The sequence below is a fragment of the Aethalodelphis obliquidens genome, unplaced genomic scaffold (genome assembly GCF_003676395.1).
Source record: "Aethalodelphis obliquidens isolate GAN/ISIS:26980383/991018 unplaced genomic scaffold, ASM367639v1 scaffold130, whole genome shotgun sequence".
Classification (NCBI taxonomy): domain Eukaryota; kingdom Metazoa; phylum Chordata; class Mammalia; order Artiodactyla; family Delphinidae; genus Aethalodelphis; species Aethalodelphis obliquidens.
In genome coordinates, this window is record NW_020838074.1 from 48429 (window position 1) to 68629 (window position 20201).

At 41.1% G+C, this 20201-nt stretch overlaps 1 protein-coding gene across 1 annotated transcript; it reads left to right on the top strand.

Moving 5' to 3' along the window:
- The first annotated feature begins 13616 nt into the window (after nucleotides 1-13616).
- Nucleotides 13617-19733, top strand: DUSP12 (dual specificity phosphatase 12). The gene is made up of 6 exons (XM_027099199.1): nucleotides 13617-14106; nucleotides 15061-15174; nucleotides 15265-15383; nucleotides 15775-15871; nucleotides 16183-16369; nucleotides 19338-19733. Exons 1-6 carry the CDS (start codon nucleotides 13724-13726, stop codon nucleotides 19497-19499), a joined length of 1062 nt encoding a protein of 353 aa, XP_026955000.1. The 5' UTR covers nucleotides 13617-13723; the 3' UTR covers nucleotides 19500-19733.
- Nucleotides 19734-20201: the final 468 nt, after the last annotated feature.

The following is a 20201-nucleotide window of genomic DNA, read 5'->3' on the forward strand; positions in this document are numbered from 1 at the left end:
AAGGGTTCTGGCAAGTTTCATTTGGATCTCAGCTTTACTCTCTCATTCTGTCCTCCCTGAGTCTAAGTTTCTTATCTGGACTTCACTCTATAGAAAGAAAGAACTCAACTCTTTGGGTTCTACACTTATGACTTTTTCCGTAAAAGAGTGAATCAAATCCTCTAGGTTAAAGTCCAAACTCCCTATCATGACATATATAGAGGTCACACTGACCACTTGCTCTTTCCCCAGCACACCAGCCTCTTTCACACCTCTGTGCCTTTACGTATACTTTGTCCTCAACCTTTATTGGTGGGGAGTGGACTGCACACGCCTTCTGAGCTCAAGATCTCTCATTGTCTAAAGAGGGAAATAAGAGTACCCTTACAGAGAGAGACAGACAAATAAACAGACTTTTTCATTACTAGAGGTTTTAAGACATGGGATGCTAAGGTGCTTAAAAGCACAGAGGAGGAGCACTAAGCTCGGTGTGGAGGTTCACAAATCACTTACCAGAGAGATGACATTTGCCAGTCCCTAGTGATGAGCTCTTAGATTATTTTTAAACTTTTGCTGTTTTAAATTATGTTGCAATTAATGTTCTTACACTGTATCTTTTTTTTTTTTTTTTTTTTTTGCAGTACGCGGGCCTCTCACTGTTGTGGCCTCTCCCGTTGCGGAGCACAGGCTCCGGATGCGCAGGTTCAGCGGCCATGGCTCACGGGCCCAGCCGCTCCGTGGCATGTGGGATCTTCTCGGACCGGGGCACGAACCCGTGTCCCCAGTCGGCAGGCGGACTCTCAACCACTGCGCCACCAGGGAAGCCCTACACCTATATCTTTATGCACATATTTGAACATATCTGTGGGATAAACTCCTAGACTTAAGTAGAGTTGCTGAATCAAAGAATGTGAGTCTTTTTAAATTTTAACAGATATTTTCAGATTATGCATGAGAGAGCTTGTTTCTCTTACCCTAGTCAGGATAGCATATCATCATACTTATATATTTCTTAATTAGACCCAGAGAACCTCTTGACTCTTTATCTGCTATTGAATTCCCCCAGTTGGATCTTGGTAACGTTACTAACCTTGTGTTGTGCAACAGCCCAGCAGTACAGTCCTTCCAGAGTCAATATCCCTGCTTGTAATCCTAATCCATCCCTCTTCTGAATTCTTGTTAGCTGGTCTGCAATTAACTAAGAGAAATGTACTCCTGTCTATATTTCCTTATTAAATGAGAACTTTCTGCCAAGTAGAGCTCTTATTCCCAGCCAGGTCATCCTGGTTCTTCACCAAATTCCCAACATGTACTACAGTTTGCCCATATTGGTTTAGTTTATTCCCCAGTCATTACACCTGCAAAGGTAATTTGTTTCAATGCTTGACATTCTAATTATAATGAGGACTCATGTAACTGTACATCCCTGATTCAGCTAACATCTGAGGCTGAAGAATTGGTATAGTACATGTTAGTCTTTTTCAGTTCAAAGGAGCCAATCTCATTACAGTGATGTGGGAAATGACCTCTCCCCCGTTTCTTTACAGTTAATATGCTCTTAATGTAGCGTGTTAAGTTGTAATAGCCAAGCTAATTAGCTTTGGACCTAGTGGTGACAGAGTATAGAAATTAAGAACCCTGGCTAAGCAGTTAATAGACTTGGGTTCAAACATCACTTTTACTACTTACCAGCTGTGTAGCCTTGGACGAGATACTCTGTCTCTGAAGTTGGGTTTCCTCATCTGCAAGACATAATTATAATAGTATCTTCCTTACAGAACTGCTAGAAGGATTAAAAGAGATTATGCAAGTAACATACTTGGTAGAAGCAGTAAATTGTTATTATGACTGTAATTCACTGAATCTAAAATGACGTTGACTGTAGGTTGCACCATTAAAGAGAAGAGTAAGAAAGAAAATTGTGGCCAAGCAGCCACACGATGTCTTTTAGGCTTAATTAGAAACAGAAAATTAAAAAATCAGAATCACTCTAAATATTCATAAAAAAGGACACTATAAGGGAAATAAATTGGGTAAGGTATTCCTAAAACTATTTCACTTTCAGAGTCTGACTTTTCTGAAACACTTTTCCACTCAGATTTAGCCAAGTCTGTGTTTTCCCATTCTTGTAACATACCCTTTCCTGTGAAGAGCATTAGTAACGCAGCATTTCTTAAAAGAAGCCATAACAAGAGTAACAGTTATCGTTGCCAGACTTTTAGGCTGGCTTTGCAATTATCTGGAGTTAGCTTACTTTTGACTTCTACTTCAGGAATGTTGCTAAACATGTCTGCTTCACCACTCACTCCACTTCTCCTCACAACCTATGAATATTTCACCTTCATCTCTAGAAATTTCTCCCAATATGCTCCCACCCATTCTTAAATTTTGATGCCAGTACTTCAATGTACATGCTTGCTTTAAGCAATGAAAATGATGACAAGACAACAATTATAAGATGCATCGTGGTTTCAAAGATGTTAAATGTAGTTTGAAAAAAATTATTTCTTAGGATTAATAAAATACAAAATGCACCCTAAAAGCAAATCTAGGAAAGCAAATTTTAAAATGTCTAGAAAAAAAGTTACATATGACACTACATGTAGCCTGAGACTAAAGGTGGACTTCTTTTGAGTTGAAGTGGAGGTTCTCAAAAATCTGAAAGGAATTTAAAGCCTGTTTAGTTCAACCAAGAAACCACTTATTGAGACCTTCTAAACTTCTCCTGCCATGTGGCCACGCTTGACTTTTTGTGAGGATGTGGTCCTTATTACCTCCCAAGGACAGCCCACTCTCTCAGGATAGCTCTGGTAATTAGAAAATTCTTCCTATGGTTAATGAGCAAAATGATTTTGCTATAGCTTCTACTCACTGTGCCTCCTAGGGTTACACAGAGCAGATCTAATTCCTGGTCCTCTTGTCAGGGCTTTAGATGTTTAAAGACATTGCTTAGGTTATGCTTAGTTTTCTTAAAGATAAGCTTTGTTTCAGTGTTTTCAACTGTTCCTAATTTTGGGTTCCTTCTCCATCCTGACTTTTCTTTCTTTCTTTCTTTTTTTGGCAGTACGCGGGCCTCTCACTGTTGTGGCCTCTCCCGTTGCGGAGCACAGGCTCCGGACGCACAGGCTCAGCGGCCATGGCTCATGGGCCCAGCCGCTCCGCGGCATGTGGGATCTTCCCGGACCGGGACACGAACCCATGTCCCCTGCATCGGCAGGCGGACTCGCAACCACTGCACCACCAGGGAAGCCCTTTCTTTTTTTTAATATTCAGAGTTCTTTTTTTTCTTTTAACATTTATTTGTTTATTTATTTTTGGCTGCGTTGGGTCTTCGTTGCTGCGCGGCTTTCTCTAGTTGTGGCGAGTGGGGGCTGCTCTTCGTTGCGGTGCGTGGGTGCGTGGGATTCTCATTGCAGTGGCTTCTCTTGTTGTGGAACACGGGCTCTAGGCACACAGGCTCAGTAGTTGTGGCGCATGGGCTTAGTTGCTCCGCGGCATGTGGGATCTTCCCAGACCAGGGCTCGAACCCGTGTTCCATGCATTGGCGGGCAGATTCCCAACCACTGTGCCACCAGGAAGTCTCCATCCTAGCTTTTCTGAGCACATCTCCAATTGCTCTATATTAGGATTAAAATGTGGGACCCACAACAGAATGCCGTTTCTCAGGTGGGTGTGTCCAGGGAGAATGAGGCAGGAAGGCAGAATTTTATTTTTATTTTTTACAATTAAGCAATTGCACTTGTGACAGGATGTCAGGAGTGATATTTCATGATACAAGAGACATGGAATTCTGAAGCCGGATCATCATACCCAGAATTTACAAAGGAAATGGTTAAGGATCTGCTCCCTGACTTTTGGACTCTGAAATCACATCAAGGAGATAAAAAGGGGTCAGAGTATGGAGAAGAGAGAAGGTCTGTGAAGGTTTCTTTGCCATGTGAATAGTCGCCATCACAATTCTTACTTACAGTGGGGAGTTTTGGAAAGTTTACCCTCTCCTCCTCAAGCCTAATAAGGGAGATGCCCATGAACTCACCCAGAGAGGTCTGAAATGTGTTGCCCACAGTAGGGAGACACAGGGAACTAGGCCTGACTCACACGTGAGAAAGCTAAGGTGAATTGTGGCTGTAGGATGGAAGAGCCTGTTTTGGGATTCTGCACTACAGAAGTTGCTGGGGCAAAGCCATGTGTGTATGTATTTCCATAGTCCATGAAAGACAGAGAGCTGGCATGGGTTCCGGTACAATAAGGAGGGGTTGAATAAAGCACTAAAAAGCTGGAGATGAATCTAGATTCTTAGGGGTTGAGGAAGGAGGTGCAAGTGCTCTCCTGGAAGAAAGATGCATCTGCCTTGAATGGAGGAGAGCAGTCCCCCCAAACAAACACCTCTAAAAAGTCCACAGAAGTGCCCATGGGAGAAAGAATTGGACAGTCACTTCCAAGCTGAGACAGCAGGAAGCTGCCCAGCCAAAGAACTTTCTACTTCTTTATCTATCCTCCCTCCCTTCCCTATTCTCTCCTACTTTGGCCTAGGTGAGGTGAAAAGGAAACAGACACTGAGGAGAGAGGGAGGAGGTATGGAGAGAGAAAGAGAGAGAGAGAGAAACCAGTCAAGTTCCTTTCCCAAGTCAGGACCTAAACTGAGTAAGTAGGAGAACAAAGAGTTATCTCTGAATTAAGATTGAAGGGCTGATTAACATCTAGGACTGGGCACTCTAATTCATAAATTGAAACTATGCTTGTGACCTAAAGTTGTTAAAAGACTATCCATTATCAAGAGAAGCACAACAAGCAGGGACTGGCTCAGAATTTAATGTACACATGAATCACCCCGGGCTCTTCTGCAAATGCAGATTGTGATTCAGTGGGTCTGGGGTGGGGCCTGAGAATCTGCATTTCCAACAAGTTCCCAACTGATGCCAGTGCTGGCATTTTGGGTCACACTTTGAGAAGCAAGGGGAGCAGGGGATTACCCCACTGAATGAATTTTAAATGGATTATAAAATATTAAAAAAGCTACATTTGGGGGAATTCTCTGGTGGTCCAGTGGTTAGGACTTCCACTGCAGGGGGCCCATGTTCAGTCCCTGGTCAGGGAACTAAGGTGTCACGTGGCAAGGCCAAAAATTTTTTTTAAAAAAGGTGCATTTTCAATGTTCATTTCAGCACTATTTACAATAGCCAGGACATGGAAACAACCTAAGTGTCCATCGACAGATGAATGGATAAAGAAGATGTGGCACATATATACAATGGAATGTTACTCAGCCATAAAAAGAAACGAAATTGAGTTATTTGTAGAGAGGTGGATGTACCTAGAGTCTGTCATACAGAGTGAAGTAAGTCAGAAAGAGAAAAACAAATACCGTATGCTAACACATATATATGGAATTTTTAAATAAATGGTTCTGAAGAAACTAGGGGCAGGAAAGGAATAAAGATGCAGACATACAGAATGGTCTTGAAGACATGGGGAGGTGTGGAGGGGAAGCTGGGACGAAGTGAGAGAGTGGCATTGACATATATACACTACCAAACATAAAATAGATAGCTAGCGGGAAGCAGCTGCATAGCACAGGGAGATCAGCTTGGTGCTTTGTGACCACCTAGAGGGGTGGGATAGGGAGGGTGGGAGGGAGGGAGACGCAAGAGGGAGGGGATATGGGGATATATGTATATGTATAGCTGATTCACTTTGTTATAAAGCAGAAACTAACACAACACTGTAAAGCAGTTATACTCCAATAGAGATGTTAAAAAAAAAAAGGTGCATTTTGATCATGCCATGAACTGTGCTTTCAACATATCCTGTCTGCTATAGTCCAAGGAATGGATGCTCAGGGTCCTGCCTCTCACCTCAGCACCACAGAGCTAGTGCCTGAACACTGGGATCGCTGCTATTGCTACTGCAGAAAAAACCAACAGCTTCCTCAAACTGGTTCCGGAAGCAACAGAAGCTGCACCAGTATAGCCTCTGCCTCACTTGTACCTTCCATATGTTGTCCAAGGGCTTCTGAGTGGCCAGACCTAAGTTACACCCCGTACCTAGCTGCAAGGGAGTCTCAGTCCCTTTTAGCTTTCCAGGCTCTGCAGTTCGGGAAGACACTTGAGAAGGTAATGAAGTGGATGTTCACCCCACCTCCTCAGACAATAAAGGGCTGAGTCCTACCTAGGCTTTTACTGCTGTAAAAGACCTAGAGATTTAGTCCAACTTGTTAATTTTAGAGATCAGGTGATGGAGACGCAGAGACTAAATAACTTGTTAGTGGTGGGGGTAGAAATAGAGCTCAGGTCTTTTGACAAGGAGTTCAGTGTAACCTAAAGGATAGCCTCTCTCCCAGGAGGCAAGTGATATTGTCCAGCCTCATTAAGCTTATTGCTTGCAAACCCACCCAAGATGCTGTTTTCATCTAAGGCATACCTCTTCAACCCCCAATTTGTATTTATGTAGTTCATTTGGGGGACCAAAGTACAGAATCTTACATTTATCTTTTTTTGAATTTTGTCTTTGTTAGCTTAATAAGACAATTTTGGATCCCAATGTAGTCCCTCTCAGCTGTAACACATGCAGATTAGTAAGCATGTCTTCTGCACCGTAATCCAAATCACTATAAAAAAAAAAGTTGAATCAAACAGATTAAAGAAATTTAGATGATGGCTCTATCTCACTAGAAATTTCTCTCATGATTGCCATGGATCCATTTTTCTCTCTTTGGGTACAATTGTTTAACCAATTACCAACCTATTCAATTGCTCTAATATTCAGTCTATATATCTCACCCTTATCTACAAGGAGATCTGTCTAAAAGACTGGAGAAGTACAGATTCAGTGGGTGAGCATTTCCCCTAATCTGCCTGTCTAGTCATTGTCAGAAAAAGAACAGGCTGTCAGGGCAAGACTGTTCTTGGTAAGCTCATGCTGGCCCCTAGTGGGTGCTTCTTCTCTTCTCTTCCACCTCCTCACACCTCCTCCTTCACCCCCGCTCCTTCTTCCTCTTCTTCTTCCCTTTCCCCTCTCCCTCCTCTCCTTCTTCAGTTGAGGTAAGATAATTGACATATAACATTACACTAGTTTCAGGTCTGTAAGTAATGATTCAGTATTTGTATATGTTGCAAAATGATCATCACAATAAGTCTAGTTAAAATCCTTCGCCATACATAGTTACACAATTTATTTTTGGTGATGAGAACTTTTAAGATTTCTCTTAGCAACTTTCAAACAGTTTTATTAACTAAGTCACCATACTTTCTATAGTTGATAATATTAGAGCTAATATAGCTGCTTCTTTTTATAAGTACTTACAAGACATTCCTGCATTAACCTGCATCATTTTGGATTAGAGGCAACCAGTAATGCTTTGATAGCCTAAAGGTATAAGGTATAGAAGCAGATGGGGCTCATCCAATATCCATTTTCCATTTAGTGACCCCACTAAAGGATTCTGAGACCCTTTGTGAAAGGGGCTGTGGAAAGATGAGGCCTATGCTGGACATGTAGTAGCCCCTTCCCTCCAAAAGGGCTGCAACTCTGCATGGCCGCTATTAGGACTGGATGTGGCCAGTGGGACTGAACACATGTCCCAGGATCGCTTGTGAAGTCTCAAAACAAATCGTTCATTTTCAGACATATTGGGCATATACTTAATGAAACATTCTCAAGTGTCTTAGCCCTCATATCCCTGCGCCTTCCCCCTCAGTGCTCTCTGTCTTTCCAGCACCTTTCCATTCCTTTCTCCCTCGTCTCTCTCTCCTTCACCTGTGGGAAAGACCCAACTCAAATGCCACCTTCCCAGAGAATTTTTCCCAGTTTCCTCCAGACAAAATAAGTTACTATTTTTTTTTTCTGTCTGAGCCCCCAAGCGTTTTGTTTGTACTGTCAGTTTAACACATGATTTGGGTATTCGCACCCCTGTCTGCATAGTGGAAACGTGAGTCTAAGGGCTTCATCTTATTCCCACTTTGGGATCATATAAAAATGCTTCTATTGAACATCCAAATCTAGTTTTTTTCCCTTTATTTGGGCAGTTTCCTCCTGCCAGCTTGAACATTTATAAATGGCCTCTCTGTTTTCAGTTCTCATGGCTGGTGATGAGTAATTATTGGAAGGTGTGGGCAAAGAAATACATCTTGAAAGATATGAGTCAGTGCATATGAAACACACTTAGAAGCAGCAGCAGAGTATATTTGGTAGTAAGGGGGGGCAAGGAACAACATTTTAAAGGATTTAGAAATATTCTGTGGACTGACCAAAAGTTTATAGGATTTCCGATTTTTATAGTTTAAAATCATTTAGGGAATGTTAGAGCAGGCATTATTAGCCTTGCCTTTTTGGGGTGGGGCCATTGAAACTCAGAGGGCTTAACTGGCTTGGCCACGTTATATAATTAATACATGATGGAACCAAAACTTAAGTCTAGGACTTGTGCATACAAGTCCAGAGCTCTTTCCATTACAACACACTTGACTACATTTAGACTGCAAGAGAGCTCCAAAGGTTGTGACGTTGGGAAGGGGCAACTGTGGCCATTCTCTGTATTTTGTTTGGGGAAGAATGAAGGGAGAGGAGTTCTGCAAAATGTAACCCAACCAACCTCTGACACGCAACAGGGAACATCTGTGATCTCCTTTGCTCTACTCATCTGACTCTTTGTTTACCACTTTCTCCTTGAGTCAAAAAAGGAACTGAGAGCACGACCCAGATATCATCAGCCAGTTCCTGCCCTAGTATTCCTCAAATGGATAGTCCTACAATGTGATGAGTTTGTAAATACTGGGGGTGAGTGGGGGACGCAGTTGGGAATAAGGCAGGAGGAGTTGTTGGATCAGCTGACCAAGTTGTCCTTACATAACGAGGGGGCTTCAACTTTATTCAGTCATCTCTGGTCCCAGGGTTTGTGGAGCTGAAATTATTCCCTCAGAATCTTGACAATAGACGCCCTTCTAGGGAAGGAGGACACATCTTTACCAAGACACAGACTCTACATTAATAAGTGGACTTCAGGGGGCTTCCCTGGTGGCACAGTGGTTGAGAGTCCGCCTGCCGATGCAGGGGACACAGGTTCGTGCCCCGGTCCGGGGAGATCACACATGCTGCGGAGCGGTTGGGCCCGTGAGCCATGGCCGCTGAGCCTGCGCGTCCAGAGCCTGTGCTCCGCAGCGGGAGAGGCCACAACAGTGAGAGGCCCGTGTACCGCAAAAAAAAAAAAATAAGTGGACTTCAGGGTGTGGTTGTAGCTGGATGGGTAGTTAGGATTCACTTTCTGTTAAATCTCATGACCATTGAATTCCTGGACTGATCACGCTCAGCAATTTATCTCTGCTCAACAGCTTCCTCAAGACAAGCCATCTGCAGCCATATCTCCCTCACCACAGCTCAGCCTCTCCTGCATGGAATCCTCTCCAAGCTGCTTCTGATGCAATGGTTCAGCTTGGGATTTCTTTCTCCCACTAATAATACATGTTGATAAGTTAATTCGTGTTAGAACTCTGTAATATGGCTATAATTACTCCTATTTTGCAGGTGAAGAAACTGAGGCTTAGAGAAATCATATAATTTTCTACAGGCATACAATCACATATTAATAGGTAATAGGGTCAGAAGCAGTTTGGGATTCAGACTTGGGTTTTCTCTGTCTTCAGACTGTGCCCCTCAAAGACAGTACCAAATCTGAACTCACCATTTTGTAAGTATACACCTCCTACTCATGAACACAGAAAAAGTAATAGAATTATGTTATTATCACCCATTTATATTTTTCGTCAACATTTTGATTTGGGGATCTTAAAGTACATTTCATGTGTACCTTCATAACTGTCCCAGATCTTAAGCCCCATTAAGAACATAATTGGCAAACATTTACTGATAATTCATTGGGTGTAGGAGGGCCTAGGCAACATGTTGGAGATAGAAAGAGGAACTTGTCTTTGGACCATGATGGGGAGGCAATGGGGCAGAAGAGGGGAAGTTTCCCTGCTCATTGCTCAGCACAGATATGCACTTACAGCAAATATTTTTAAAGATGAAAGTGATGAATCATACTTGTGACTGTGCTCTAGAAGAAAACCAAAGAACAGGAAGGCTGGGTGATGTGTATTCTCGTGTGATTAGGCCATGTTATATAGAATGCGTGGGTGTCTTCTTAAAATGCAAACCACAGCATACTAGACTATCTCTTAGAATTCTTGCCTAATTCATGCTTATCAATGATGTAGGCTTGCTCGTAATAAAATGAACAGATACATCGTGCATGTGTGTGTGCGCGCACACGTGCACCTACCAGTGCTAGGACATAGAGCCTCTTCTCTTCTCCTTGACAGGAAGCAACCCAGCTGCCCCTCTAAAGACGAATTTACTTCCCTGGGCCTAACATCCTGCTTTTTTGCATGTCGCCATATTCATTTTCTCCTTTTTCAAGGGAGGTACAGAAAATGTATCTTGCCAAAGGGTACATGGTGCCAACTAGTGGCTAGGAAGAAAAATACAGAAGCTGGTAAATACACTTCAGCCTCAGGAATTGAGGCGTTATTATTCCCCCAGATACAGATATTCACTGAGCCGGGCTTTGTTGGTATTCAACAACAATTCAGAAGTGTCTCTTACTTCCATCCTTGAAGGAAACTATATTCATTTTTGGGCGTTGAGGAAGAAAAGCTCATTCCCAACAGAAAACTAATAAAGCTGAGGGAATGATTAGGATATCTTAATAAAATGTCCAGGAAATTAACCCTTAATTCTTTTTTCCCCCATTTTTCCAGAATGTCAATACCTATGATTGTTAACAGTGAATAATTTTAATAATACCTGTTGAAAAAAGATTAAAACTATATAGAAAGAAGTGTATAAAGCCTATCATGTAAGTCTCCTCATGCCAGCTCCCAGAAATAACCACTGTTAACAGTTCATATGTATATATTCCTATACATACATACATATATATATATACACACATATATATGCTCAGACATGCTTTCTATTTGTAAACCATCTTTAAAAATTTTATAATATAGCTAGCATCAACCACTTCCTTTGTTATCTTTTTAAATAGTTGCCTAGTATTTTATTGAATGGATAAAACAACTTCTTTAACCACTCCATTACTTGCATTTATTTAGATGTTTCTAGTTTTCACTATACTAGACAATGGATGCTGTGTCAGGGGTCACCAGGCTCCTTCAGGCTTGCTGAGTCACTGGAAGGATTTGCAGAACTCAGAAGAGCAATTATACAAAGTTATGGCTTATTCCAGTGAAAGAATACAGATTCAGATCAGCAAAGAGAAAAGGTGCATTGGTGAAGTCCAAGAGAAGCCAGGTGAAAGCTTCCAGATACCCCCTCCTAGTGGAGTCACAGAGGCACTTGCTTCTTTCTCCCAGTGATGACGTGTAACAACACACTTGAAGTATGGCCAAACAGGAAGCTTACCCAAACTTGGTATCTGGGGTTTTTATTGGGGGCCAGTCACATAGGCATGCAGCTCCTGCACGACTGAGCATAACTACTCCATCTCCAGCCTCCCAGAGGTCAAACTGATACAGCATGGCCCAGGGCTTCAGGCATTCAAAAACAATTTTATCAGGCAGGCTATTCTGAGGGCTCAGAGATTGTCTCCCAGGAGCTGGTCAAGGGCAGTCCTCCTGAAGACAGACTTCTCTTTGGAATGTGCTGGGAGAATTAAGCAAGTGCCTCACCTCCCTCCTTTTTTGCCCGACAAATTCCCATTTATCCTACAAGACTTAGATCAAGCATCATTTCCTCTGGGAAGCTATCCTTGATTACTCCCCTTCCATTAGGGTTAGATGCCCAGCTCCCACATGCTTCCTTAGTAATTTGCCCTTACTTCTATCAGAACAATAATTGGGCTATTTACTTATCTTTTATTCCAGCTTTTTCTCTAAGTTCCTCGAGGGCAAAGACTCTTATTCATTTTGTAGCCTCAGCATCTACTGTAGTGCCCGACACATAGTAGATGTTTCCAGGATTGTAAAGTGAGAAAGGTTGAGTTGATTCAACTGGGGGCTCAGAAGACCGCTAACATGACTCTCCAGGCAAAAACGCTAAGTGAGCCCTTGAGGTAAACCCTTTGGGATGGGGAAGGAAATGGCATTGAGAGGGAAGGAGTGTCTCTTCTGGTACTCCTTTCCCTTCCATTTCTAACATTCAAAAGATGGAGTAACCAGCACCATTAGCCTAAATTCTGTGGGGGATACAAAGATGAAAAAGCAAAGTCCTAACCCTGAAGAGGTTCACAGCCTGTGGTGGGAGTAAGGGAAGTTAGCACTCTTCCTCTATCCCTGCAGGCTGCCCACTTAAGTGTTCCCAAGCAGAAGCATTTGCTGCTTCCTCCATCTGACTTGGATGGGGCTCAAGTGTCCCTGCCCCGAATCTCAATCTCTCTGAAAATTATAAAGTTATATATGAGAAAGACAAAAGCAAGCCCTGGTATCCAGGAACTGGCCTGGAACTACGAGGTAGATCTTCCTTAGTGTTGCTACAGCTGGCTGGGCACTCACAGTTAGGTGTTTTTCCCCTCCTGTTGAATATAAACAATTTCACAGGACATCAACCCCAGACAAGGCAACACTGAGCTCATGATGAAGAAAGACAAAAACAAGACCACCATGAAATTCCCTGCTCATGTGGGAATCCTCACTCTGGGCCCATACTCTAACAGCAATAAAAACCCCAAGCCAGTTTTCTGTCTCTGCTTTCTCAATTCATTTTTGGACCTACTGGTGAGTCACCCTGCTATCTCCAGAAAGCCTCATTATGTGAGTAATAAATCTTTTTATGCCCTTAAAACAAAAGCAAGACCACCGTAATCATGTCTGAACACAAATAAAACAGGAACATTGTCCAACTTCAAAATGCCAAACATGTTTTGGTCTTTATGCCAGGACCATGACTGACTGCTACTTCTTGACCAATTACAGCTTTAGTGTCTCTCTAGCCTTTCCTCCCTTAGGTAAGATTTATTAAGATACCCAGTGATAGAATCACCCCCACTTCCTGACAGCATCCAATCCAGAGCAAAGTCCTGCTTCTTTAGATGCTTAGTCCCTTAGACCCTTAGCCCAAACTCATCTAATACAAGCTCAAATCCTGTAATAGGATCTTCCTAACACTCTCTTACCTAGATTTCCCGAAATTCTCCAGTTCATGGTTGAGTAATAAACCCAATTTACTTAACTACAGGTGGATTCTTGGTGGTCTTTGGCTGGAGGGCACTGACACACAAAACCATGGGATTAATATCTTCAAATATATAGAACAGTATACATCAACAAGAAAAGGATTCACATACCAATAAAAAACGGGACAAAAAGGAAAAGAAAAAGGAAAAATAGTCCCAAGAGAAGAACTACAAACAAATGGCTTCATAAGCATTGAAAAAATGTTTTATTTCAAATGCATACAATTATGCTGCTGATTCAGTTGGTGGGACCATCATTTCAGTTTGAGTCCATTTTCTGCTCCTGCAGAAAATCCAGAAAATCTCAACACTAAGAGCCTGAGAAGCCCTGTATTAGCGTTAGTTTATCCTATCCCACCAAGTTGGAGGAGCCGGGTAGAGACAAGGCTCCAGAAGCTGTTTTGAACGGGGTTTAGCTCCGCCCCAGCCGCAGTAACGTCACCTTCCCCCAGTAAATCCACATTCCCGCGGTCGACGTGGTCCCACGAGGGAGCGGCAGCGCAACTCAGGCCGGCCGGTCCTAGTTGAGGGACGTTCTAGCCGACCCCCTACTCGATGGTAGGGCCCTCCTCAGTCCGGCCTCCGGGCGCCGCCATGTTGGAGCCTCAGTACGGGAGCCAAGGGTGCGAGCGCACGGCCGGCAGCCGGACCCGGGCCAGCTCCGCTGAGCACATGCTGGAGGTGCGGCCGGGGCTGTTCCTGGGTGGAGCTGCGGCAGTCGCGGAGCCGGACTACCTGAGGGAGGCGGGCATCACGGCCGTGCTGACGGTCGACTCGGAGGAGACCGACTTCAACACGGCGGCTGGGGTCGAGGATCTACGGAGTCTCTTCGTGCCAGCGCTGGACAAACCCGAGACCGACCTGCTTAGCCATCTGGACCGGTGCGTGGCCTTCATCGGCCAGGCCCGCGCCGAGGGCCGCGCGGTGCTGGTGCATTGGTGAGTGGCCGGGTCCGTGGGGAGAGCAACCCCGCCACGCTTCCAGCCTGCCCCCCTCACCCTTCTCCCAGGCCCCAGAAGAGGACGAAGGGGCTGTCGGCCACTAGAACCTTCTCCTCCTCCCTCTCGCACAGGCTTGTGTCTGAGAGAGGATCGGGCAGGAGGCGGGCCCCTGATGGCGTGCAGGCTTTCATTCATTCAGTTTGTGTTGGTTCATCCTGCAGCCGCTGAGTTTTGTTTCGGAGGTAGGAGGAATCTTCAGGTAAATGACAAAGTCCCTGCACTTACAGAGTTTAAATCTGTCCACGAGAGGCCACACACATACCCAGATTATTGTAATGCAGACTAGGATGCGAGGTGTGTAGTAAGAGATTAACAAAGGTTAAGGTTATTCAAACTTCAGAGGAAATTATTTTCATTGCTTTTGTTTGAGGCGGGGTGGCTGATGTAGGGGAAATTTGGGGAGAGAAAAATTGGTTAGGATGTAAAGGATCCCTAAGCCATTCCTAGGGGAAAGATGGAGTAGGTGATAGCAATGGCAAAAAGAGTGTAATAACGATAGTTTACATTTATTGAGCCAGCACTTTTACTGCCAGCATTTGTTCTAAATATTACATAAAGGACATAAGGAAGTGATAAAAGGGAAAGAAGTCTGGGATCAGATCTCCAGGGCTCTTAAAGCCAGCAAAGGAGTTTAGATTTTTTCTGAAGCCATTATAAAATGTTAAAAAAAATTAGTGTAATTATTTTTGAATAGGTAATACCTTCATATGGTTCAGAATTCAAAATGAATAAGGAAATAAGGGAATAATTCTTTTGTACAGCAGTAGTAATTCAGAGGCAAAGCGTTTGAGTAGAAGAAGCAGACAAGAAGTGGACCTGAACTTTACCATTAGTGGGGGGCTGGGTTTTTTTAATTGTTGCTATTTGATATTTTAAAGGTTTCTTTTTCAGTCACGCAGGGGTCAGTCGAAGTGTGGCTGTAATGACTGCTTTTATGATGAAGACTGACCAACTTACCTTTGAAAAAGCCTATGAAAACCTTAAGACTATCAAACCAGAGGCTAAGTGAGTTCTTTGTCGTAGTAATAATTCTGCTTTTGTGATGTGATTTTATTTATTTAAAGAAAAATTAACTATGTTTGTTTGTCCTTGCAGGGTGAATGAGGGGTTTGAGTGGCAACTGAAATTATACCAGGCAATGGGATGTGAAGTAGATACCTCTAGTGCAATTTATAAACAGTATCGTTTACAAAAGGTTACAGAGAAGTATCCAGGTGAGTAATAATTGGTAGTATGTGTTTGGTCCTTTCTAGATGCTGTTTACTCTGACACCAAATGTTTCAGGTGCATTATCCCTTTTTCCAGCGACCCCTTGAGATAGGTATTTATTTCCTTTTGAAACCATGGTTTAGCAAGAAATAGCTTGTTCAGGGTCACAAGGTTTGTAAGTGGCTGGCTTGAATTTGAACTCAGGCAGTCTGTACCTGAAACCCAAGGGCTTGATCACTGTGCCCTCCTACCTCATCCTGATTTCTCAACAATGGAGAATATATATATATTTTAATTTCTGAAGTTAGCACTACTTGCCTCAATTTGACATTAGCTGAATTTTGTCTGAAAATGCAGAGTTGATTTTGACAAATGGATACATTTTGTGTCATGTAGAATTGCAGAACTTACCTCAAGAACTCTTTGCTGTTGACCCATCCGCCATTACACAAGGATTGAAAGATGGGGTTCTCTACAAATGTAGAAAGTGCAGGTAAAATATTTTGTATCTTCTGGAGATTTTATTTTGTCTCAGTAGCTGAAAAGTACTGAAAGTTTCAGTTTCTTAAAATCTAGTAGGAGGAATTTGTTTAATTGAATAATACAGAAATTTCATATTCAAATCTGGTTTCAAGAAGAATATGAATTCTTAAAAGTAATGCAGTTACTTGTAGAAGTTATTGAAAATTAAAGTAGCATAATCAATGTTATATTAATTTGCCCCCTAAGAAATAACTGCACATTTAATCTATTTTTTCATCCTTTTGCAAGTCATTAATGTTTTTGTTTGTTTGGGGGTTGCAGGCGATCTATATTTCGAAGTTCTAGCATTTTGGATCATAATGAAGGAAGTGGTCCTATAGCCTTTGCCCATAAGAGAATGACACCATCCTTCATGCTTACTACAGGGAGTCAGGCTCAGTGTACATCTTATTTCATTGAACCTGTGCAGTGGATGGAATCCAGTTTGTTGGGAGTGATGGATGGACAGGTGAGAACACGTTTTACTTTCTACGGTTTTATTATGTCATCTATATTTTGTTCCTTTCATTTTAAACCATATTTTAACTAGCATTTTACTCCATCTTAACTGCTTTCTTTCTAAAGTTTAATATCTTTCTAATATAGATAAGACTTTATCAAAGATAAATTAGTCAAATAAAAACGAGCTGATGTAAAATAGTGAACGACTTTTGGTGGAAAGCTGTTGGTCTAAGTTAATTAATTCCTTTTAAGGGTATTGTTTGTATTTTTTCAAATTAAGACTAACAAACTAATTAGAATATATTTAAAACTTGAACTTTGTAAGAAGTAGGGCAAATCAAGGATTTTAAAATTAGATTTTAGATTTCTTCTTAATCTTCCTTTTTTTCTCTTTTGGCTTTGTATATTTGTTTTCTTGGTTTTTCAGTTTTGTATGTTTGTTGTGAGATTTTTTTTCATTTCCTGTTAATTCTAAAGAATGCAGCTCATATGAGCATCCTGTGACAGCCACAATTCTCCTTTAGGTTTACATGATATTAATCTAAAGATATTCTAAATCTAAGATATAATGATGTTTAAAGTTTGTATAAGTTTGTATGGTGAGTATTTTATGAAACCTTTTCACTGTATTATTTCATTTGAAGAATACAATAACTTTATAAAATCGAGCACATATCTATTCACATTTTATATGTGAGGAAACTTAGTTTGCATTAGTTAGTGTCTTGCCTAGAAAGAGGTACCCTATATTCAAACCCATGGTTTCAGATAATGCTGCTTTATTGAGGTATAATTCACTTACCATATAATGTACCCATTGAAAATGTACAGTTCAGTGGTTTTTAGTATATTCACGGAGGTTTTTGCAGCTATCACCATTTTTATCGCTACCAAATAAACCTTGTACAGCAGTCACTTCCCATTCTTGATGATATTATTTGTTGAAGTCCACTTTATCTGTTTTTTTCTTTTGTGGCTTGTGCTTTTGCCTTGCTGCTTTTGTTTATTGTTTTTTGGGGCGTGCCTTGCAGCTTGTGGGATCTTAGTTCCCCAACCAGGGATTGAACCTGGGCCCTCAGCAGTGGCAGTGTGGAATCTTAACCACTGGACTGCCAGGGAATTCCCTTGCTGCTTTTATTTAACCCGGAAAACACAAGATAAAGGCGTTTTTGTGAAATATTCTAGATCACATTTGTGCATACTTCTTTGTACACTTATTTGAATTTTCTTATAGAATATATACCTAAAAGTGGAAATCCTGGCTTGAGGAGTGTGTACATTTTAAATATTACTGATAGTCTGGGCTGACATTAACAATGCCCATACAAATTTGCCTTTCACTAATGTTGAATGCATATACTCATTTCCCCATACCCTTGACATAATGGATATTGTAAAATTGGTAAGGTTTTGTCAGTCTGTCAGTCTGTGAGATGAAAAATGTTAATCGTAAAATGTTTTAATTTGAATCTCCATGACTACTACTGAGACCAACATCTTTATATACTTATGAGCCATTTATATTTTCTTTTACAGTAAATTTCCTTCAGGTCCTTGGCCCATTTTTCTGTGGGTTTTGTCTTTTTCTAATGGATTTGTAGGAGTTCTTTATATAGTCTAGAGTTAATGTTTCGTGTAATATGTTGCAGATATTTTCTCCAGTCTGTTGCTTTTATCTCAGCTTTGTGATACATTTTTTTCTTCAGCTTTTTGAGATATAATTGACATACAGCAGTGTATAAGTTGAAGGTATACAGCATAAATGACATACATATATTGTGAATGTGGGTTTTTTAAATTGTGGTAAAATATTCATAACATAAATTTACCATTTTAACAGTAGCCTTGAGAACATTCACATTGTTGTGCAACCGTCACCACCATCTTCCCCAACTGAAATGCCATACCCATTAAACACTAATTCCCCATACCACCCCCACCAGGCCCTGGCAACCACCATTCTACTTTCTGTCTTTATGAATTTGAGTACTCCAGGTGCCTCATAAAGTGGAATTACACATATATTTGTCCTTTTGTGACTGGCTTATTGCACTTGGCATAATGTCCTCAAGGTTCATCCATGTTATAGCATGTATCAGAGTTTCCTTCCTTTTTAATGCTGAATAATATTCCATTTTATGTATAGGCTACCACATTTTTTTTTTTTTTTTGCGGTACGCGGGCCTCTCACTGTTGTGGCCTCTCCCGTTGCGGAGCACAGGCTCCGGACGCGCAGGCTCAGTGGACATGGCTCACGGGCCTAGCTGCTCCGCGGCATGTGGGATCTTCCCGGACCGGGGCACAAACCCATGTTCCCTGCATCGGCAGGCGGACTGTCAACCACTGCACCACCAGGGAAGCCCCACATTTTGTTTATCCGTTCATCTATCCATGGACATTTGGGTTGCTTCCTCCCTTTGAGTATTGTGAATAATGCTGCTATGAACATGGGTATACAAATATCTGTTTGAGTTCCTGCTTTTATCTCTTTGGGGTATATACCTAGAAGTGGAATTACTGGATCATATAGTAACTCTATGTTTAATTGTTTTGAGGAATGTGGTATATTTTGTCAAACTAAAATTTAAGATATTTATGTAATCAATTCTAGTTTCTGAGTTTTATGCCCAGACTTTCTATATAGCTTGTCGATGATTTAAAAGTCAACACATGTGCCACAGTCACAAAACAGTCACAAAACCTTCTGTTTCACATCTCAACCTTCACCTTTCTCCCTTAATGCTGGAATTAATCTATTCCTCCTTTAAACTCCCAGAGTACAACATACTTCTTACACAATTATTGTAGTCTACTATCTATTACAGTAAATTGCCATTACATCTCACTGATTAGACCATCAACTCCTTGAAGGTATGAGCCATGTCTTACCTGTTTTTATATCATATATTACCAAAGATAATTATTTGTTTTGTATAAAAGTGAATGAATGAAGTAACACATTTATTTTATTTCAGCTTCTTTGCCCCAAATGCAATGCCAAGTTGGGTTCTTTCAACTGGTATGGTGAACAGTGCTCATGTGGTAGATGGATAACACCTGCTTTTCAAATACATAAGAACAGAGTGGATGAAATGAAAATGCTGCCAGTTTGGGGATCACAAACAAGAAAAATATGAACTTGTGACATTTGATAACTTGCTGATGATATGTGCTACCCTTGCTTATTGTCATTCATGGCAGATTGTTTAGTTTTAGGCCATTAACATTTCATTTGAAATATAAGAAGATAAAAATCATTTGACTTAGAAACTATACTTTGTCAGCTTCTTACACTAAGTAGAATGGAAATCAAAACCTTTTAATCATGTAAATTATACTTTATTTGATATTAAAATCTTTTATAACCCAGATACTTTCTTTATTTCATATATATTTAAAAGTTGTGATTTTTGGAATGTTAGTTATGTAATCTTAAGGTCTAGATGGACAAAATTATGTATAAAAATTAGAAACTGTCATGTTTAAGTGACATTCTTTTATTTCTAGAAATGTAAAGCAGATTTGTTTGGACATATTTTGACATTTCTCTTTCTCTCTTTTAAGGGACATTAGTAAAGCTACATTAGTCTGGGTTTTTCTTGGAAATGTAGAAGAAAAGGACATCAGTAAAACACTGACTAAAGTGTGGTTTTCCTATGATACTTTTTGAAGTAATCTACTTAAAGAAAGGTATTAATGTTAGGTATATTTCTAATGATGAAGAAAATTAAATGTGGAGTAACTACATATCAATCACCTTTTTTAGCCTGATGTGTTAGTGTATTGGAAAAGGTAATATGTCCGGATTAGTTTTTTTTTTTTTTGCGGTACGCAGGCCT

Coding starts and splice junctions, on each gene's coding strand:
- DUSP12 (XM_027099199.1), top strand. CDS start 13,724: ATGGTAGGGCCCTCCTCAGTCCGGCCTCCGGGCGCCGCCATGTTGGAG. Junction 15,175..15,264: donor ACTATCAAACCAGAGGCTAA/GTGAGTTCTTTG, acceptor TTGTCCTTGCAG/GGTGAATGAGGGGTTTGAGT. Junction 15,872..16,182: donor TACAAATGTAGAAAGTGCAG/GTAAAATATTTT, acceptor TGGGGGTTGCAG/GCGATCTATATTTCGAAGTT.